The sequence below is a fragment of the Quercus suber genome, unplaced genomic scaffold, assembly GCF_002906115.3.
Source record: "Quercus suber isolate HL8 unplaced genomic scaffold, Cork oak 2.0 scaffold_117, whole genome shotgun sequence".
In the NCBI taxonomy this organism is placed as follows: domain Eukaryota; kingdom Viridiplantae; phylum Streptophyta; class Magnoliopsida; order Fagales; family Fagaceae; genus Quercus; species Quercus suber.
In genome coordinates this window covers 734,816-756,824 of record NW_027069582.1, presented here as the reverse complement: position 1 = coordinate 756,824, position 22,009 = coordinate 734,816, and the positions used below count along the sequence as shown (strand labels likewise).

The following is a 22,009-nucleotide window of genomic DNA, read 5'->3' as shown; positions in this document are numbered from 1 at the left end:
AAGTATTAAACAGAAACTAAGTCATGTCAGTCCTCGGACCACAGCTTAGTGGAAATTAAGTACACTACGAATGAAGTATTAAACAGAAACTAAGTCTGTCAGGTCCTCGGACCACAGCTTAGTGGAAATTAAGTACACTACGAATGGAAGTATTAAACAGAAACTAAGTCATGTCAGGTCCTCGGACCACAGCTTAGTGGAAATTAAGTACACTACGAATGGAAGTATTAAACAGAAACTAAGTCATGTCAGGTCCTCGGACCACAACTTAGTGGAAATTAAGTACACTACGAATGGAAGTATTAAACAAAAACTAAGTTATGTTAGGTCCTCGGATCACAGCTTGTGGAATTTTATGCTACGAATGTAAGTATGAAATCGAAACTAAGCCATAGTAAACTATTCAGGTATTGAGCTTGCTTGTAGTCAAGGCCTTCTGAAAAGAGGTCCGCGTGACTAAAGATACATGTCGAAGTATATGCTATGAGCATCATCTAAAACATTTCAAGGGAGTGTACCCTCTGGATGAATCGTAAAGGTACTATCCTAGGAAGCATAATTTTCTAATAAATACACAAGGAGACTTTATAGAGCCGAAACGAACCAAAGAAATAAAGCGTAACCATGCATGAACTTATATAGATAACGACGAAAACTTTAGATGTCTCTTATAACTTGCCAAAAGAAAAGAGATACAAAGGACACTAGAAGAATAAGAAAGGTAACTACAAGCAACTAATTGGTTAATTTTATTTGGAGCTTGGGAGGGGCTCTACCAGCTACCTCTTGGGGAGCATCTTTTTCTTGCACCACAGGAGCATCTTCAGCAGGCCGAGTAGTCAAGGCTAAGGCTTGTTCAAAAGTTTGGGAGGCTGCTCCGTCTTTAAACCCTGTTGTTTCTTTGGCCGAGGGGGGTCCTTCTCTTTGTCAGGCGCTAATAGTGTGTTCTGCTGAGTGAGTGGGGGTAGAGCCTGAGTCTGAACTCTCTCAGAAGGCTCAGCAACAATAGGTACCTCCCTACTGCGGTAGAGGGAGTGGAGGCCCGAATAGCTGGGGGAAGTAAATGTTTTCAGGTCTCCTTAACTCTGAAGAGGATTCAACTCCAGCTCGGTTGAGGGCTTCCTGCCAAGTCGGGCACAGTATTCTCGGCACACGGCGGGAACCTCAGCTCGGAAATTATCCTCTGTGTCGGCCATTCCATATTATAACCTGCTGCTCAGCGGCATCTCTTCCTCTTTCAGCCTCGGCTTTGGCTTTTTCAGCCTGATCTCTAAGCCTCTGAACTTCTTCCAGCTGTTTCTGCAGGGTCAGCACCTGTTCCTTGAGGTTGCCAGCTGGGCATTGGCATCACGTAGAAGCCGCCCCTGGTCCTCGGCCTGTCTTTAGAACCCCTCTAGGGCCGAATCAGTACTTTTTCGAGCCTCCTCTTCGGCTGCTAACTTCTTCTTTAGCTGCGCGATGTTTTGCTCGGAAGCATTCAGAGTGCGTACAGCCGATATCCTTTTCTTCTTCTCATCGTCTATTTGATCATAATAGGATTTGGCTATCTCCTCTAGCCTAAAGGTGGCTTGAACGGCCTAGAAAAAATTAGAAGTATGCAGCAATGAGAAATGTATCTATAAGCACAATAAGAGTCAAATAAAAGGAATAATGTAACGGTTGTAGCATCGTACCATGCCCAAGTATCTTTTGGTGTTTTGAAAAACCTCGTCCCTCTTAATCGCTCTCAGCTCAGCCATGTCCTTAGGAAGAAGAAGTGTTTCTTCTAATGCTGAGGCAACTCGGCACCCAAGCCCGCCACTGAAGTCCCTAATTGAAGCATCCCCTTTTATAGGCCGTTTATCAGCATAGGGGTTGGAAGCCAAACCTCAGGATCCGAGGACCGAGTGGTTGTTTTATCTACCTCTCGCTGTGTCCTATGACTCGTTTTCTGCTGCTTAGCAGCCCTTTGGTCTTCACCCTCGGTGGTAGTAGGAGTCCGCCCAGCGTCCATCACTCCTTTGCCCTTCGGTTCCCTTCTCCTCTTCGGATCACTGGGCTCATTCACGGTCAGTTGGGATGACTGAGGAGGTGGAGGGGGGGAGACGGTGCTTGGACCTGAATTTGCTTTTCCACCACCCTGCCAGGCTGACCCTCAATTACCTCTTTCAAGCTCCTCTGGCTTCTCCTTTGAATGACCATATTCTTAGAAGTCGCTTCAGGAGACTGGGGGTGATCAAAAACTTCAAGTTCGTCGACAGAATCGGGCAACTCTGCAGGTCCTCCGGGGATTTCTTCTTCTTCTTCTTCTTCTTCTCCTCTTCGTCCTCTTCCTCGGCTTCACCTTCTTCTTCTTCTTCTTCTTCTTCTCCACTTTTTGGGGAGTGGAGCGTGATGATGAAGCTCCGGTAGAAAGGCTAGCCTCCGGCAATGGTTCAGTAAAGGGCTCACCTTCAGGGATAAGTTCGCCCTCAGGAACGACGAATCCCTCAAAGATTACACTGATACGGCGGATCCGAGGATCTTTTGCCTTTATCACGTACTGGGGAGCCTGAAAGGCTGTGGACGCGGGCTTATACTTGAGTATTAAGTGTGCGGCTCGTAGTTGGCCGTCGGAGGGATTCACATATATCTCGGACCGGAGAATTCTATCTAGGCTCTCTATGTTGATCAGCCTGAGACGACGCCTAGTGGCGCGTTTGTCTGCAAAGTAATTAAAACATAAAAAGAGAGTTCCATTAGGAATAAAAACTACTAAAAAAAAAATATATATATATATATATATAATAGTATAAACAAAGTAAATAAAAAAATAAATAAAATAAAATAAAATAAAAATTTTTTTTTTCTGGCTTATCAGGGACATGTATCTTGGGAACCCCACCTGGTTGTCCCTCTTCAATTGGGCAAGGCGAACCGTCGTGCCACTCCCCGGAAAAAAAAAAGGAAATCATCTTTGAAACCCTTGTTCGAGGTAGGGAGGCACTGAATTAGTCTTACTGCAGGATACCTCGACTTAAGGTAATATCCCTGATCCCCCAAACGATTGAGGTTATATACCCAATTTACATCGTGATGCGTCAAACCTAAGTTGTATGAGGCGTTTAAAGCCTCTATACTCCCAAGCACCCTGAACATATTCGAGGCGCACTGCGTGGGGGATAACGTGAAAAACCTAAGGAAATTTCTCGTCAAATTACCCATTGGGATAGTCATCCCTCCCTCGACAAAGGCTACCATGGGAATGACTACCTCCCCCGTTTTTCTGTCATGCGACCAGGTTTGGGAGGAAGCGTACCTCATACCCACTGTTGAGGGAATCCTATACTTAATCCTAAATGATTCCATTTGCTCCTCGGAATCAACTAGATGCTTAAATCTACCCATTTTCTAACAATAGCAGAGAACGAATTGATACAGAAGATGGAAAACTAGGGAGGGTTAAGGAAACTTACAAATGTGGAAAACAAGCTCCTCGGACGGACTCCTGGTATTTATGAGAGCGTGGAGTAATGAGAGAAAGACAGATTCAATGAATACGTATTGAGAGAGAGAGCGATTCGTAACTGAAGAAAGATTTGATTTGAAAGGCACTTTACAAGAGCACAGAAAGTAGGGGCGGGAAAAACCCCGCCCATAAATGCAAAGGATCCCCCACCGTTAGATTTACATCAGGTCGTTGAACGTGTGGGACAGCAGAGCAGTTACCATTTAATAATGGCGTGCCCATGACGCCAAAGCGTCAGGAGCGTGCCTTGGGCAAACAAAAAGACATTCTGAAATCGGGGGAAACCTACGAAGTAAATGGGGGTTGGATATCAAAATCTCCTTTTTTTTGAGGTGGCAAAAAACGAGATTTTGAGGGCTATTGTGGGGCCTGTTAGGTAAAAAAGGTATAGTAATCCTCAGAAATAGGCTCAGGGCCCAAAGGCCCAATCCGAGAACATGTAGTAATCCGAAGACAGCCTAAAAAGTTTTATTCTTATCATATGGGTGGTATGGAAGAAACGAGTAGATATTATATACCATGGCATGACATACGTCTGAGGACAACAAAGTCCGAGGTCAAGGTAACTTTCGTGCTAGCGGAAAGACCCCACCAAGTTGTATCTGAACTGGAAATCGGATATAGCTTAGGAGGCGTCGGGGAAGCTAGCAAATATCTTTTTGAGGCCATCACCTCCACATTAAATGCTTTCTAGCTAACAGTCTGGCCGCATTAATGTGGAGGTGATACCTGAACAGTAGCTAAGCAGCTTTATGGCCACTAAGTTGAAGGTTCCGGTAGGTACTGGATGGGACAGAAAGGAGTTCCCAGGATAAGAACTACACGTGTACGATGGAAACAGGGGGAGAACGGAGTATATAACATAAGAATGAAGAAAACAAAAAGAGGGGGGGGGGGGGAGAGAGAAAAAAGAAAGAAAAAAGGAAAGGAAAAAGAAAAAGAAAGAGAGAGACCAGTTGAAAGAGAGCCGAGGATAATAATCCTCATAGAGCAAACCGAAAGTAACCCTTATTGATTGATGAGTAGAACCCTTTCTGAAAAACAGTACTAGTTCTTAGACCCATACTCTAAAAATTTATTGTTTGGGCTTATTGGGCTGTAAACCCATCACTCAGGGTCAATCCAATTTGAGTCCCTACAACTATTATTATTTGAGGATAGTCTTTTGTTTTTCCATGACACAAAGTCAAAACACACGTTTAAAGGAGTTTGAATTTCAATAAAATGTGGGTTCTAATTAATTTAATTAGTAAAATATCTTATTATTAAATAAAATATTTAGGTTCAAATCTCGTTTACATAAAAAAATCAATTGGTATCTTGAGCCTAATAATTAAAAGTTCAATCTTATCTATCAAAAAAAGAATTTAATAGTTCAATTTCATCAACAGTTGATACACTGAATTAATGGAGATTATGGCATGAATAATAATCTTTATTATTAAGAATAAAATGTATTGTAATAGAATAACTAAACATATTCATACGTTTAGTTGTAAATTGTAATATTAGAATAAAACTTGAAATTCATATTTAGGAAATATCTTACTTATTATACAATTATATTTCTTAAAAAGTAATATTTTTCAAATTTGAAAAAGATGTTATTTTTGTATGATTTTTAATTTTTATTATTGTTATGTGCATATGGAAATTTTGTATATTTGAAAATATATTAATTTAAAAAATTACTACAACATTTTTAAAGAGGAATAATTATTTATCATTTTAAAGAATGACTAAATTATAGGAATAATTATCACTACATTACAGTGTTCATTATAGTCTACCAAATATGCCCTTGGTAATATCAATTCCATGCATCATTGAGTGACCTCAAAATTTATGAGCAACATGTGATCTCCATGTGGTGGGTTGGACATTTCGTTTCGAATCTCTTTTTAGGCCTTGAAATTGCTCTCTCTCTCTCTCTCTCTCTCTCTCTCTCTCTCTCTCTCTCTCTCTCTACTCTCTGTTTCGTTTCATAGGAAATTATAATGTGGAGAACATGATATGTGAATTTCCTTACAACAATCATCATTAAATTGTTAATTCTACTGATCTGTAAGTTTGTGACACATATTGTTGATTAGAAAACTGAGCTGATATTTATGTTCAATAGTTACAAACACTTGACAGTAAAATGGCAAGTCTTAAATTCAAAATCAAAACTTGAGCCAAAATCTTTGTAGCTCAATTGATTGATACCTCTTAGTGTTTCCAATAAAGACATCAAAAGTTCAAATTCCTTCTCTCTCATTGTAACCAAAAAAAATAAAAAATAAAACATAACATAAATATATTTGTGTTAACAAGAGCAAAAATTTGTGTGTCTACCGCATGCTTAGTGTTGTAATAGTAGAAGCTTTAATATTAATTTGATGTGAGAAAAAACTTTCAAATTGGTCTCCCACACAATTGATTATGAAAATATTATGGGTTTTAGGAAAATCTTCAAAACAATTAATGAACAAAGAAAACTCACAACTAAAATAGACACAATCACACACAAAAAATAACATCAAAGATTTACATAGTCTAGTCTTTGGCCTATGTCTACTAACAACAATGTGAAAAAAATTTCACTAACAAATATTAAAAAAAAATACAAAGATGATGTAGAGGCACTCCGCACTCCACTAAGACCCAAAAGCCCAATACGTATAAAATTCTCTCTCACAAAGACCAAAGAACAAAAGGCTTTTCCATAAACTAATTGTGGCACACTATGTTAGAGATCCAATAATCAAACCAAATGCAATTTCTGCAACACCACACATAAGGATCTCTCTATTTACTAAAATGCTAGCTACTGCACTCACACTCAAACCCAAACAAAGCCGGCTAGGTCAAAACAAAAGCTGTAATTCGTTCGCTTAAATCTCAGCAAAGCAAAAGAAATAGAACCGACCTATAGTGATGCTAGTTAACGACCATGTTTGTCATGGAATTTGATGGAATGACTTTATAGATAATGGCATCAAACATTAAGGATAATATTGAAAAAATTCAAACTTCAAAAACCAAATTAACAGTAACCTAAAACACTGATAGACAAAATGTAATTTATTTTTCCTCATATAATATATAAAAACAAAAATAAAATAAAATAAAATAAAATTCAGCTACAAATTTAGTTGCAACAATAGGAACAATGGCGGAGCCACTTGAGGACTGAGGGGGGCCTTGGCACCCCCCAAAAATTTTGAAAAAAATTTATTTATTTATTTTTTGGAAATATCCTAAATATATAATTTGAAAATTTTTAAATAACTTTATCATTTTGGCCCCCCATTCCTGATAATATACATATATATTTAAGAAAGTCTAAAAATGAACATAATTTTCATTTAAATAAAATACAATTCATAAATACATATGTCAGCAACTTACAATAATTAAACATTTAGCATCTTTAAAATTAACACATAAGTATTTTAACAATTACCTCAATAAATAAAAGGGAAAAAAAATTTCTAATTTTCATCCCAACACATCTAGGACTTACTTGTACACAGTAGTAGAAAAATTGAAAAGTCAAAAACATTGTTGATGTGCCACACCACCAAGTCCCCCACATAGTTGCAGAAACATTTTTCCTCACACAGATGACTCTCACTCTCTCTCTCTCTCTCTCTCCCTGTTGACAACTTGGCGTTTGCCCTTTTTTTTTTTTTTTTTTTTTTTTTTTTTCTTCTTCTTCTTCTTCTTCTTTTTTTCTTCTTTTCAGCTCTTTCCTTTTCCTCCCTCCCACTGGCACTGTAGTTTGTTTAAAAGTAAAAGTTTTGTATTGTATGACTAAACTAGACAAGAAAGAGTGAAAGATTGAAACTTTTGTGCCGTGGGCCCCTCATCCCCTGACTATGCAGTGCTCTACTGACTGACTGACCCCTTGTTTTTAACTCTTTCCCAGGTACTTTGCATTTGTTTTGTTTTGTTTTTTTTACATTACTTTTCATTACTTTTTTTATTTTATTTTTATGCCTTATAATATATTATTTTTTATTATAATAATCAATATATTATATACCAAATGGCATTATAAATTATAAATGTAATTAGCTGTCTACATTGAAAATGAAATTGCTAAGAACTTCACTACTGACTCAATACTTGATGACTTTAGATCTCTTAAGGAGTGTAGGTTACAGTTTTGAAAAAAGATGTTTAACTTTTATGTTATTGTATGTTTTGTGACTTTGCCCATTTTATAGTTTATTAAAGATATTAAATTGTTTTGTCAATCTTGTCTCATTATTGTTTAATTTTAATTAAATACACTTTTGTTTATAGCATATATTGAGTTATGAAGTATTGTACAATACTATTTTACATTTCATACAAAAAAAAAAAAAAATTATATCTCATATTTAATTGCAATTACATCTCACACCACACCAGCAGTTAATTCTCTTGTGTAACAAACTTAAAAAACAGTCAATATGAAATACAAAACACCTAACACTGACTTCCCTAGAGAAGTGAACTACAATTTAGTTTGTTTCCGAAGGAAATCATCAATTTTTAAAATTTTTTTCTTTGTGATCCATCCATCACCACACGAGAGAGAGAGAGAGAGAGAGAGAGAGAGAGAGTAACAAACAATAAAACATCATTCTCATTAAATAATATTAGAAGGTGGTAATTTCGGTTGCTTTCTACAAATAACAAATAGAGACCCTCCCAAGTAATTGGCTTTTTAAAGAGCTCATCACATGTATAAATTATATAATATCTACTTAAAGCTCGTAGAAGTGTCACACTTCCCTAAGGCCTTAACAGACAACACACTTTCTTATTCTAGAAATTAAAATGTGGTATTAAGCTGTTACATTAAAGATACAACTTCAAATCTGAGCTCCTTGGCCTGGAACTTGTGGTCAGCATAATACTTCATGTAGTCTTCAAACACAAATTCTGGGTACTTGTTCTCAGTTGTCTCTTTCTCCACTAGTGTTGGTGCTGGCCATATCTTAGCATCACCCCCAGGGTTGTAGAATGAAGATATTGACATTCTGTTTCCATCTGTTTGGGCTATCATTCTGTGCATCACACTCTTGCACTGACAGGAAAGCTTTTCAAGTAGAGTTGCACTTATAGAAAAGTTGACAATTCGCTGAGTTGCACTGACTTGGATAAACGGGTCCACCAATGATGAACAAGAAAAACTTATTACATAATTCATATATACATAATCTTTGATTTATTGAGAGGAGAAGGAAGAGGCCGAATTAAACCCGTGAACACAGGAGATGAAAGGGTGTAGGTGCCATTGGGCTACAAAGCCCGTTGGTGAAATTGCATTTAGAAAAAGTTAATATCATACTAAGTGTGCTGCTGTTTGAGAAGTAATGAAAATTATAAATTATTTCACTATTTAGCTTATTTTTGCTACTATTCATGGGCTCTACTGCAATTTTTGGTACTATTTATGGGTCTCACTATACTATTTTAACTAATTTTTACCTTTATTTACAGTACTTTCTGCAAAAAAATTTTAGTTTCAGCAAAATAAGTGGTATCTAAAGAGACCCTTAGCAACATACAACAATATTTTTTTTTATATCAATAATTGTATCTGATAAAAAAAATGACAATTGATGGATAATTTGAACTTGAAGAAATGTAGAATAAGGGACCTATATTCTCAAGAATTTCAATTGGACATATATGTTTTTAGAAGTTTTAGTTGTTACCTCGTTCTAGTTTCTCTTGTTGTTATCAAAAAAGAGATGAGGTTAGAATCTCGCTTACACCTCTTGGTTTGATGATAAATAATAATAATTGTTGATAGTTGTTTTTGTGGCATATTTTCTATAAGCCTAATTTGGCGGAGCCTGACTTTCTTGTGGGCCCAATACATGTACTGTAATTTATTTTATTCTTTTAAACATGACCAACCCATTTAACACGAGGAGTTTGAACGTGTGGTTTAGAGGGTATAAGCAGACTTTTTTTATATGCCTTTTGCATGAGCCTAGGCCATGCATGTTGTAAAGGGAGTTAGGGACCCTTGCAGCATGCTGCCTGGAGCTCAATGAAAAGGTTTAGTTCCCAAAAATTTCACCCCAACATAAATATACGACTCCTGCTGTATGTGATTGAAGTTTTATGAGTAGCCCTTTTTAGCCCCTAGAGCTTGGCTAACACCCATGGTTGCTGGACACTACTAAGAACAACTTCCCAATGAGCTGAAATGGTTAGAGAAGAACATCCAATCAAAATTAGTCAAAATATTTCTCCAATTATGCTTAAAGCAAGTTATGGCTTTACCCAAGCAAAGGCTAATTGAGAAATTACATTTATTCAACATCTTGGTGGTTCAAAGTGTCAGCCATTAGCCAAAAACCAGTGACTAATCACACCCAAGACTAACTATGAAACTCCTTGATCAGCTAAAAATCACAAGCCACATTTTACCTCAAAAACCTTAATTTTAAAACAAAAGCCCATACAACCATGAAAGAGCAACATGATTCTGAGCCCTAGGGGTAAAATTAGTGGTAGCAAGAAGTCTTTTCTTTCTCCCTCACCACCTCTCTCTAATTTCTCTTCTTGTTGTATGTGAAAAACTATTTCAGACCTAGTGTATTATGCAAATTTTGCATCTCTTTATTGTTTTGCACATTGATTTTGTTATTGACATGCGCTACTAGCTTCTATTCGTTGAATATTGGAATTTTGAGCTTGAATATCTCCATTTAATCACACTTTAAGGAACCTGATGGGAGTTTTGGGCTTGTTCTAGCATTTTTGGCCTTTGTTGCAAAAACAGCCCCGACAATCATCTTGGAGTGAACAGTACACTACAGATTGAAATTCTATTTTATCTTAAATTTTTTTTGAAAAGTTTGGGCATCACCCACAAATGTTTTTCCAAGTGGAAAGAAAACAAACAACAAGATTAGCTCCGAAAGATGGTGAATTCTTTACACAATAGATCTTGCTACCTATGTTGGGTTTCTTATGCTTCTAAGCTTCAGTCTTAAAGTGAGAGAAAACAAATCTATTTACTATTAGGGTTTTACTAATGTGTGCTTTTAGGGCATACATTAGTAAACTATTTTAAGCAACTTTTTATGGGAAAATGAATAAGTGATATACTTTTTTATCAACTTTTTCAATTTCCTAATTTTTTTAAAAAAAAATGTTGATTAATGAGTGCCCTAAGGATATACATTAACCGGTGCCTTACAACTATACATAGTAATTATGAAAATGGGTATGAGAAATTATTGATTATCAAATCCAAGGCAAATTTATCGTGACTCAAATTCAAGACAACGCTTTTATGCCATCCTATAATGGGGAAAGACTCATTAGCCTATATCTTAGAGCAGATCATTGCATTTGATTCATTTATCATGAATTTCGTAAAGTCAAGAGCTCAGTGATATTGCTTGATCTTTGTACAAAGAGAATTAAAATTTAAATCTAATCATTGAAGAATAAAAAATAAAAAATAAAACATGAATTTTGCAAAAAAAAAAAAAAAAAAAGAGCTTCACAATAATTTTTTTAAAAAATGACAATTTACATTTTATACCTAATAATATCCTTACAATTTTTTTTTAAAGAGTTAACAAAATATAAAAATGACTATCAATAGTATTTAAATTATATATATAGGAATTATATTATGCATCTTATTGTATATGTTTAAGTGTATCCATACATGTGCATGGGGTTACAAGCTAGTATTTAAATAAATATTGGTTATTACTATTTTAATACATATTTAAATTACTGATAACATGGCAAAATCCAAACAACTTAATTATTTCAAACGGGATAGATAGAATTTTATGAACTCTATAGTAGAGTTACTCTTAAAGAAATATTTCTGACACAACAGTCATTAAAGGGTCCATGAATAATTCTAGAGCATAGATACTGAACAAAAGGAAGCCCAGTGGGGATTATGAACGCCAGACATTGCAATTGACCAATCTTGTTGTGTAGTACATTTCTAGTCCATGAGAATAATTGAGCTGTGACCACAAGCACTCCCAGCCCAATATTATCACATCAAAACTCCCTGCCCAAGCCTAACATGGTAATTGTAGTCCATTAGAATCTGGGTGAAACCCCATGTTCCTTCCTTTTCAGTATTTCAACTCTCATCCATTGCTCACAGCCACAGGTGATAGGAGGATTGGATAATATCTTCAGCAACTGAAAACAAGAACCACAACAAATGATACCATCTTGTTGCTGCTCACTCACCTCATTATCATCATCAACCTCCATATCCAAATTCATCTCAGACCAACCTTACCTCACCATGCTAGAAAAACAATGCACCAACATGAAAGACCTTCAGAAGATTCATGCCAACCTCATCAAAACTGGCTTAGCCAAGGACACTATTGCTGCTAGCCGCATCTTGGCCTTTTGCGCCTCCCCAGCTGGTGACATGAACTATGCTTACTTGCTCTTTACTCATATCCAAAATCCAAACCTTTTTGCATGGAACACCATCATTAGAGGCTTCTCTCAAAGCTCAACTCCACATAATGCAATATCTCTTTTCATTGACATGTTAATATCTTCACCTATTGAACCTCAAAGATTGACTTATCCTTCAGTTTTCAAAGCTTATACTCAACTTGGACTAGCCCATGATGGAGCTCAGCTTCATGGGAGGATTATAAAAGAGGGTCTTGAGAGTGATCCATTTATACGAAACACTATCTTATATATGTACATGAACTGCGGTTTTTTGAGTGAGGCACGTCAAATGTTTGATAAAGATAAGGAATTTGATGTTGTTGCATGGAATTCAATGATTATTGGTCTTGCTAAATATGGAGAAATTCATGAGTCTAGGAGATTATTTGAAAGAATGCAATTCAGAAATGCGGTTTCATGGAATTCCATGATTAGTGGATATGTTAGGAATGGGAAATTGATGGAGGCATTGGAGCTTTTTGGCAAGATGCAGGAGAAGAGAATTAAGCCAAGCGAGTTTACAATGGTCAGTTTGTTAAATGCATGTGCTCGCTTAGGAGCACTTAGACAAGGAGAGTGGATTCATGACTTTATTAGGAAGAATGATTTTGAGTTGAATGTCATTGTTAGCACAGCAATAATTGACATGTATTGCAAGTGTGGCACCATTGAAAAGGCTCTTCAAACGTTTGAGGCTGCCCCAAAGAAAGGATTACCATGCTGGAACTCTATGATCTTTGGCCTAGCCATGAATGGTTGTGAGGAAGAAGCAATTCATTTATTCTCTAAGCTTCAGTCTATGAATTTGAAACCAGATTCTGTCAGTTTTATTGGTGTTCTCACGGCTTGTAATCACTCGGGCATGGTGGATGAAGCAAGGTATTATTTCTCATTAATGACAAACACATACAAGATTAAGCCATCAATAAAGCACTATAGTTGCATGGTTGATGTACTAGGACGAGCCGGGCTCCTTGAAGAGGCAGAGGAGCTGATAAGAAGTATGCCAGTAAACCCAGATGCTATTATATGGGGATCTTTGCTCTCAGCTTGTAGAAAGCATGGAAACATTGAGATGGCCAAGGAGGCAGCAAAGCGTGTGATCGAGTTGGATCCAAGTGATAGCTGTGGTTATGTGCTTATGTCTAATGTTTATGCTGCCTCCAGTCATTTTGAAGAAGCAATAGAGGAAAGGCTTTCCATGAAGGAGAAGCATATAGAGAAAGAACCAGGATGTAGTTTGATTGAAGTGGATGGAGAAGTGCATGAGTTTGTTGCTGGCAGCAGGCTGCACTATAGAGCACCAGAGATCTACTCTTTGTTGAATGAGCTGGGACTGGTGTTACATGAGATGGAATATGTCTGAAACAAATAACATATCCAATCCAGTTTTTCAAGCAATTTTGTGACAGAAGAAAAACCACAATTAAATTGGACTCCTTTTGGTGCATAATCATAATGAGAAGTACTATTAACAATTTTTTTTGTCATCATGATTCAATTCCCAATATCTGAGTTACCAATTTGAACTTCAACATTCCATTTTATTTTTGTGAAAGTTGGAAATTTATATAATTTAGAAGTCAGAAGAAAATAGGTGGTCATTATGGATTTATGAATGGGGATCAGTATATGTTTATAGCATACCCTGATTTGAAATCTTTACTCTAGCAGTAACTACATGATTTTTCTAAATAATTAGCGCTATATTGATATGGAAAAACAGGCAAAGCCATATAGAATATCTATTAGTGATGCTACAAAGTTACAATGAACTTCAACAATAACATAGAAGCGACACAACGGTTTAAGAGAACTTCTGTATATGGCTACGACAAACTAATGAATTGCTGCAGTTGCTGCGAAAAAGGCTAGGTTTTTGACATGTTTCGTCCTGGAACCCAAGAGTATATCTCAGGGGGCATAGACATAGTACCATTGGTAAGCAAGTTCTTTGGCATCCCATATAAATCTGAAATATCAAGGTGATGATTCCGACCATTTTGGTAATGTTGATTCTGCATGGCAGCAGCAATTTCATCATCATCTAACGGCAGGCGATCAAAAGTTGCGTTCATGAATGATGCAGCCATGATCACAACAGGACCAGATGCAATAAGAGCACCAGCCACAACCCCACCCACTACCTGCCCTTGAGCCCCAGCTAAGTAGATAGTCAGGCCAGTGATGCCTGGTGGAGCAGGTGGAGGCAAGATTGATCCAAGCAATGAAAGAATCTCAAACCGCCCGTGAAGGGTCACAATTGCCCCAGAGGAGGCTGGTTGTCTCAGCGTGACATTTGTTACACATCCACTCCCACTAAGTATGCAAATGCCGCGCTGCTTCCTCCTTGCAAAATTAGCTAAACTTTCACTCACATCACAGCCAGAGCTCACTTCCATAGCATGTGCACGAAGTGCATTTGCACTGTCTCGGGTAACAATAATTGGTGGCTTTGGCTTGTTCTTGGAACCAGCTGGCCTTCCACGAGGTCGCCTAATGGTCTCCCCATCAGCTATCGAAGAAACTGGTGATACTGCCTTTGGCACTTTGGGAGACATGAGCACATCAATGGCAGGCCTGTTGTTATTATTCCCCTTTTCAGGTTCTTGGTTTCTATCCATGGCATTTTTTGATCCAACAGAAGGGACTTTTAGATCTGCACCTCCAGCCATTCTTCATACACTGCTTAAAGCACACTCCCTTTGCTGACAAATGAGTGGAAATTCACCAAAACTGTGATCAAGATGTGAGTTTAAGTAGTCCATTTTGCCAATAATTTTATCCTACCAACCCAAAAGAATGACAGTGGATTAGGAGATGGTTAAGTAGATACAGTTATGCAATACCAACCCTGTAATTAACTGAGGTTTTGTGCTACTTGCAGTGCCTAATTCCCAACTGACTGTTCCTCATGTCAATTGTCTTCCCCAACAGATGCTCAAATCACATATAAATATTCCACTTTGGCAAAATCATGTGATTAAGTTATTAAATTGAGGTTGCGTGACCTCTTTTATTATTCAAGTAATCATGTTAGGTAACAGGCACAAATAACAAATCAGTGCTACAACAAAAATGGGGAGTCAGATAAATGCCTACCACAATATCTGATTCAGCGTCCCAGTGAACTATGAACTCTTTTTGCATTCTATCTTTTTTGATGAGTGAAATATGAGTCACTCTTTGAGTAACTCTTGTTCAGATTAGCCAAAGACTTCATATCTGGATAAGCCAATTTGAAATAGTTTAAAACATTTGGGTTATACAACCAAAAGATTTCTTAATGGAGCGGTGATAATTACACAGTGTGTATGAGACACACAATGCCATGTCAACCATGTTTGTCAAAATCGAGATCCTACGTAAGATCGTGGGAGATAGGTAGGATCGTGGATCGTAGGATCGGATCGTGAATTGTAAGATCCTACATTATTTAAGAAAAAAAAAAAAACAAATGGATATGTTAAATAATCACATAAATTATACATTCATAAAAAATAAAAAAATTTGCATCTATTTGATATAATTACCATGCATCATTACATCCATTTGTAAGCATCATTTAAGATGTCAAAAATTTCAAAACGTAACACTCTATTAGGATGTTATTTTTTGTTTGGTTTCAACTAACACTCTATCTCGCTACATTAGAATAGCAAAACTTGATCTATTGGAATATTATTTTTCATTTGGGTCCAACTGAACATTCTGTTGAGTTAAACAAGATTACAAGAAACCAAAATTGTTTAGAATCGTCAGAATCGTACGATTCTGAACGATCACTGAAATCCTTGAAAGATTTAGATCGTTTTGGACAGGTGAGATCGCAAAATTATAGGATCCAAATCAGGATTTTGACAACCATAACGTCAGCTGAAATCATGTTTTGAAAACACAATTTCAGTTAAAATTGTGAAATTGTGTTTTGACCAGTTGATTTCACAATTATAATTTAAATTCTATTTTCAAAACATGATTTCAAAGAAGTGTGTATAGAGTGCATGCAACAATGTAATAATAATTAACCTTCTTAACACTAAGATATATATATATATATATATATATTTTTTTTTTTCATTAGACAATGTTTTTATTAGGGGGTAATTAATGTAAATAATAACCTTCTTAACACTAAGATATATATATATATATATATATTTTTTTTTTTTTCATTAGACAATGTTTTTATTAGGGGGTAATTAATGTAAATAATCAAGATTTTTAGTACACCGGTTTCCAATTTCGCCACTTCAAGGAACACAAATCCTTTGAGCTGTAAGCCTGCAACATTATTCATTTATTAATTCCAGAATCCCATTTATATGAATTCCAACATTATTTCAATGTAAGAATGCAACGAATGTGAAAAATCAGGATGTAGTGCGAGGTAGGAGAAAGCAGCATGTGACGGAATATAAAATAAGTAAATTTAAAGGAATAAAAGTGAAAACTATGATAGAGTTCAAATTTACATTTTTTGTTAACAAAAGTGAAAGAATTCTAAAAAATTTCTCTTGCAAGATCCGTTTGATGGTCAGGACAACTTTGATTTGACCCGTCGACATGAACCTTTAAAAAATTCTTCTACCCATAACCATATCGATCTTTTTCGAGTGGGAAAATTCTCATGATCATCAAATGTAGCTAATCTTGAGCATCCCAATACAATGAAGTCTCTTAGTAACTCTAATCGAAGAATGGCGCAGGGAAGATGCACAAGATTTTTGCAATGGCTTATATTCAATAAGGAAAGACTAGTCAAATGTTCAATTGATGAAGGTAGGTCTACAATTGCAGTCCCATTTAGATGAAGCTCCCGCAACCGTTCCATGTTTTTTGTAAATTCTGGAATCTTCTTGACTTTAGAGCAACCAGAAAGGGTAAAAATTTCAAGAGATTCCATTTCAAGCTTACTGGGAAGACTAACAAGACTCGTGCAATCTTTCAAATTCAAAAAAATAAGGCGTTTAAGTAAACCAACGGATGGGTGAACCTCAATTAAATTTGTACAGCCTTCAAAATCTATTCTCTCAAGCTCTCGTGCCTCCGAAAAGTCTGGAGTCCTAATAAGATTTCGAGAGTGACTGAGTTTGATGAATCTTAAACTGTCCAATTGCTGTTCAAAAAAAGAATAAGGTTTGGAATGATTACTCATTAGAATTTATTTTAGTAAAATAAATAATATAGAGAAGTTGAGGAAACAACATTACCTTTACTCCCTTCCAAAGTAGTTCAATGTTGCTATGACACATTCTAAGTTCAACAAGCATCTTAGGTTCAAAATTTGGTGGCAAAGATTTTAAAGAATACCCACTCCATTCAACAAATCTTAACCCATTAGGAAAATGAGTGAGTTCATGCTGAAGTTGCACATTATGAATTTTGAGCAATACAAGACAATGCATCTTTGAAAAGGCTTCTGGATGCCAATGTACCTCTTTTTGTGCAGGCAAGTTGAGGACTATGCTTTGAATAGCTTCTGTTCCCTAATAATAAAAAATGAGGGATTGGTGAATTGCATAATAAGAGTGCAAGATACTTTAATGTTTATTTTCATGAATAATAGAAGGGATCTATATTTAAGTCGAAGATATCTATATAGCCTCTTACCATATTGTCTGTAAGCACAAGATCAATGTCCTTCGGCAACCACAATCTACTTCTCTCCCAAGGAAATTTAGGGGACTCTCTAAAAATGATTTCCCGGCCCATTTGTTGTACCAGTGGATGCATCCACAAGTGCTTGTCTGAAGAAACACTTAAGAGAGATTTATCAATAAGAATACTTATTGCAATTTTCGGGTAAAGTTCAAGATAATCTAGTATTTCTACTACGCGATCTTGGTCCTCCCCATTAAAGAAACATGCAATATGTAGAAATGTTTCTTTTTCTACTTCTTGTAGACTATCAAAACTTATTTGAAATACTTGTAAAATTTCTGTTGGAAAATTATTTTCCAGCCTATCTAAGCAGCTTTTCCAAGCAGGGATGCTTCTGTCGTCTAGAAAAGAACCCAAAAACTTAATTGCTAAAGGAAGGCCATGAGCATAACTGATGACACGATTGGACATCTCCATATAACCTTCAGGAGGATGTTCACTGCTGAAACATGTCAAGCTCAAAAGACGAAAAGCCTCTTCACTACTCAATACCTTTGGCCTATGTATTTCATCAACTTCTAGTGTCTTAAGCAAATGTTCATCTCTTGTTGTAATGACAATTCTACTGCCTGGACGAAACCAATCACGCTTGCAAGCCAACTTATATAATTGGTCCAAACAATCAACATCATCGAGAACAAGAAGTACCTTTTTATTACATAGCCTATGCCTGATCAATCGGACTCCATTGTCAACATCAGATATCCTAATGTTTCTTTCCATAAAGATGTCAGAAAGAAGTTGTTCTTGCAAATAAGCTAAACCCTCTCTTTCAGCTGTTTCTCTAACATTATGGAGAAAGCTACTAGCTTCAAATTGATTAGAAAAGCTATCATAAACCACTCGTGCAATGGTTGTCTTACCGATACCACCTGTCCCATATATTCCAATCATGCGAACATCAGTCAAACCTATTTTTAAGCATGAATATACTTCCCATACACGAGAATCTATTCCGACCAAGCCCTCATTTAGTTTTATGGAACTCAGTGTTTTGAATATCTTCTCGACAATTGATTCAATATATTCTGATTCCTGCCTGCAAAAAGAGTGAACAGCCAGAGTTTATTTTTGGGCCCAAAGTATAAACCAAAAGAATTTTGGAATTCAAGGATGAAAAATATTCTAAAATTCAATACTAAATTAATATAGGGAAATAAAACTAACATATATTTAGTGTTAACAAAATATAAACTAAAAAAAAGATTAAAAAATCGTAATCTTTCAATACATTTTAAATATATTAAGTGCTAACATTACTAATCAAAATGACATGTATGATCCAAATGACAAGTCCTCTTCACAGCTTCCACTCACAATTGATGTGTAGTTCTTCCTGTTGAAATAGTATGTGTGCGGTTTGTATTAAACTACATGTTGTGCAATATTTATGCTTTGGTCAGCATGTGTTAGTTAGACAATTGCAGAATTAAAATGTGTTAAGACTGTGTTTTCATTATATAAGAACAGGGGAAGTGTATTACCAGAGCAAGTGTATATTTCCCCTTTGGTAGAAGGTGAAGATCAAATTCTCTTCGCTACTTCTTGGGCTACACGGGTAGAACTTGTCTCAACAAGAAAAACTCACATTCTTGGCCAAGATATTAGCTATTAAGTTGAAAATTAAGGAGGTTTCAAGAAGATTATTTGCCAAAAAAAAAAAAAAAAATATTTGAAATCAAGTTTGTTGTTGCATCAAGGTATTTTATTTGAATTCTTTCTAATTGAATTATCAAATTCTAGCAAGTATGATGCTATGCATCACATGATCTTGATTTTAATTAAGCTTCGTATTTCATGGATGAGATGCATGTAGATAATTCAACAATGATGTATAGGGCAGAGCTGTACATTGGCATATGTGGGTTGAGTTTTAGAAGCTATACGCTATAAACTTCCCCCTAAATCAATATCCTCGGTGCCCTTGAACCCAAAAAATAAACAAACCAATTAGCACAATTACAAAACCAATCCAAAAGCAAAATGGTTTGTAGTGCTTGTTGGTAGTGACGAGTGGCCAAGTGAGTCGGCAACAATGTGGGTTAGAATAATTGATATAGAATTGCTTATGGTGTTTTAAGACCCCACCCCATCACAAGTTTTCAAAACAAAATCGAATGAAGATACTGAATCTAAGCCTTACGTTACAAGTCAATATTCAAAAGGTAGTATATTTGGCCAACATGCTTGTATGTCAAAAAAAAAAAAAAAAAAAAGAAAAAGAAAAGAAAAAGCTGTGAATTGAATAAGAAGAAAAAGGCTTACCCCCTGGGTATAACCCAACCACTGATATTGGCGACTTCTGTTAAAGCATCCTTCCATCTTTTCACCCTCTCCAAATTCTGCTTAAAGACTTCTTCATGCTTTGCGAATGCTTCACCAAAACTCCCTTTCTGCTTCCGTACCTCAGTTGGTTCAACATCATAGAAAACTGGAAATATTGTATGCCCCTTCATTTTCTGGCGGCATTCGACAATCTTTGCAAGTTCATCCAAGCACCAACTGGAAGTTGCATAGTTTTTTGAAAAAATTACAACTGAAAACCTTGACTCTTCAATTGCTTTCAAGAGTTCCGATGGAATGGGTTTTCCCCTCTCGAGTACTTTATCATCTCTGAACGTGGAGATTTTTTTCTCAACCAAAGCGTCATATAGAAGACGCAAAAAACTGTGGCGGGTGTCCTCGCCTCTGAAATTAAGGAAGACCTCGAAAACCCATTTACCGGTACGCAACGAAAAGGTGCTTCCGTCGTTTATAAGAGCCATTGGGTATGCTTGTGCTTGCAAGGTTCGTAAAGGAGTGAATTTTTTCTTGAAATGGAACTACGTAGTGTCAAGAATTGGAGAAATAAAAGAGAGGGGTGTGCGTGTGAAAAGTGGAAATTAAATTACAGATTTGAGACATGGAGATGCAAAGACTGAGCGAAGACTCAGCTAGTTCTAGGAAGAACATCAATGGGTTTTTTTCGCGTAGAGAGAGTGGGAAAGTAAAGGCAATACGCTTGCTTGGGAAAGGCCCCAAGTAGAAACTTTCGGGCAAAAGGGATGAGGTCCTTTTCTCCCTTCGGACCCACCCCCCGCGGAAGACCATTACCTTTAAGGAATTATTTATATAAAAAAAATAAAAAAATAAAAAAGTTGTAATAAAAAAAAAAAAAAAAAAACAGCAACTTTATAATTACATCATAAAAAAATTTTCTAAAATGGTTTTGCTAATACATGTTCTAAAGGCATAGATTAGTAAAACCTATAAAAAAATAGTTTATATATAATTTAAAGAGAGATAAATTTTTGATTTCATTAATTAATATAGTTTTAAAATTGTTCAATGAGCACATCCCAATGATACAATTTGCTACCAAATCTTTCACTTAAACTGATTCACACTTTCATAGTAATATAAATATGATTTTGGCTTCTTTGTAGTAGTCTTAGCATTCATATTGGAGGTGTTAAAATAGCCCCCCCCAAAAAAAAAAAAAAAAACTATTTTTAGTACTACAAACACCAAAATGCATGCTATATTAGAGCTACTAAGTTAAAAAAAAAAAAATTTAACAACTTGCTATAATGAACTGCTACTAGTTTTTTTTTTTTTTTTTTTTTTAATTTCTCTCATTTTTGCCTCTCTCTCTCTCTCTTCCTCCCTTTTCTCATCTCTTACCTCACTCTCTTTCCTCTCTACTCAGAACTCTCTTCCCTCTCTCTCCTCATAGATCGTGGGTTTGCAACTGGGTTAGATTTGATTTTTCAATTTTTGTTAGGTTTGCTTGATCTAATGGATTTTAATTGATTTGGTTGGTTTCGGTTGTAGCAGCAATGGGTAGGCTATGGATGTTTGTGGCGGTGATGGTGGGTTGCTAGGTTTTATGGCTATTTGTTGTGGCTTTCCTTAAAAAAAAAAAAGTTGCAATGGGCTGAGTGTTTGTGGTAGCTGGATGTAGTTTGAGTGGTTGTGGTAGCTTGTTGTGGTTGGTTGCTATGGAGTTTTGTAGGTGGATGTTCTATACTATTTTAATGGGTGTTTATATTATTTTAATGGAAAATGTGCTAAAGTAATAAATGAATGCAAGGTGTATTGTTAAATGGGATGATAAAATAAATAAAGTAGGTTTTTGAAGTGTTAAAAACTAATTTTTTTAGCACTACCAATGTGAATGCTCGCATTCAAATTCGGGGTGCTAAAAAATTTAGCATTTAGCACTTCAAAAATCTAAACCCAATCCAAAATCAACCCAACCACAAGCCCGAAAATCCATTTTGACCCATATACATCATTGGTCACTTGAAGCTCAGGAGTATGAAGAGAGAAGATTGGAGAGAGAAGAGAATGTGAGAGACAATGAAAGTGTAAGAGAAAGAAGAGAGAAATTATTTACAAAATGAGTAGCAACTTGTTATAGTAACC

General features: G+C 36.1%; 3 protein-coding genes across 4 annotated transcripts; 1 reads left to right on the top strand and 2 right to left on the bottom strand.

Annotated features, from left to right (window-relative positions):
* Positions 1–11,615: 11,615 nt before the first annotated feature.
* Positions 11,616–13,304, top strand: LOC111990124 (pentatricopeptide repeat-containing protein At2g42920, chloroplastic). The gene has a single exon (XM_024021915.2). It carries the CDS (start codon positions 11,685–11,687, stop codon positions 13,302–13,304), a length of 1,620 nt encoding a protein of 539 aa, XP_023877683.1. The 5' UTR covers positions 11,616–11,684.
* Positions 13,305–13,549: 245 nt separating this feature from the next.
* LOC111990161 (AT-hook motif nuclear-localized protein 16) lies at positions 13,550–14,934 on the bottom strand. Its single transcript, XM_024021956.2, has one exon. It carries the CDS (start codon positions 14,611–14,613, stop codon positions 13,810–13,812), a length of 804 nt encoding a protein of 267 aa, XP_023877724.1. The 5' UTR covers positions 14,614–14,934; the 3' UTR covers positions 13,550–13,809.
* A 1,412-nt stretch (positions 14,935–16,346) lies between these two features.
* Positions 16,347–20,625, bottom strand: LOC111990162 (disease resistance protein RUN1). 2 transcript variants are annotated; one of them, XM_065775688.1, is made up of 5 exons: positions 19,868–20,625; positions 19,087–19,152; positions 17,552–18,641; positions 17,152–17,427; positions 16,347–17,057 (listed from the first exon to the last, which is right to left on the bottom strand). In XM_065775688.1, the coding sequence occupies exons 1-5, from the start codon at positions 20,365–20,367 to the stop codon at positions 16,476–16,478; spliced, it is 2,514 nt and encodes an 837-aa protein (XP_065631760.1). In that variant the 5' UTR covers positions 20,368–20,625; the 3' UTR covers positions 16,347–16,475. The 2 variants fall into 2 exon arrangements, with proteins under 2 accessions (XP_065631760.1, XP_023877725.1); XM_024021957.2 differs by lacking the exon at positions 19,087–19,152.
* Positions 20,626–22,009: the final 1,384 nt, after the last annotated feature.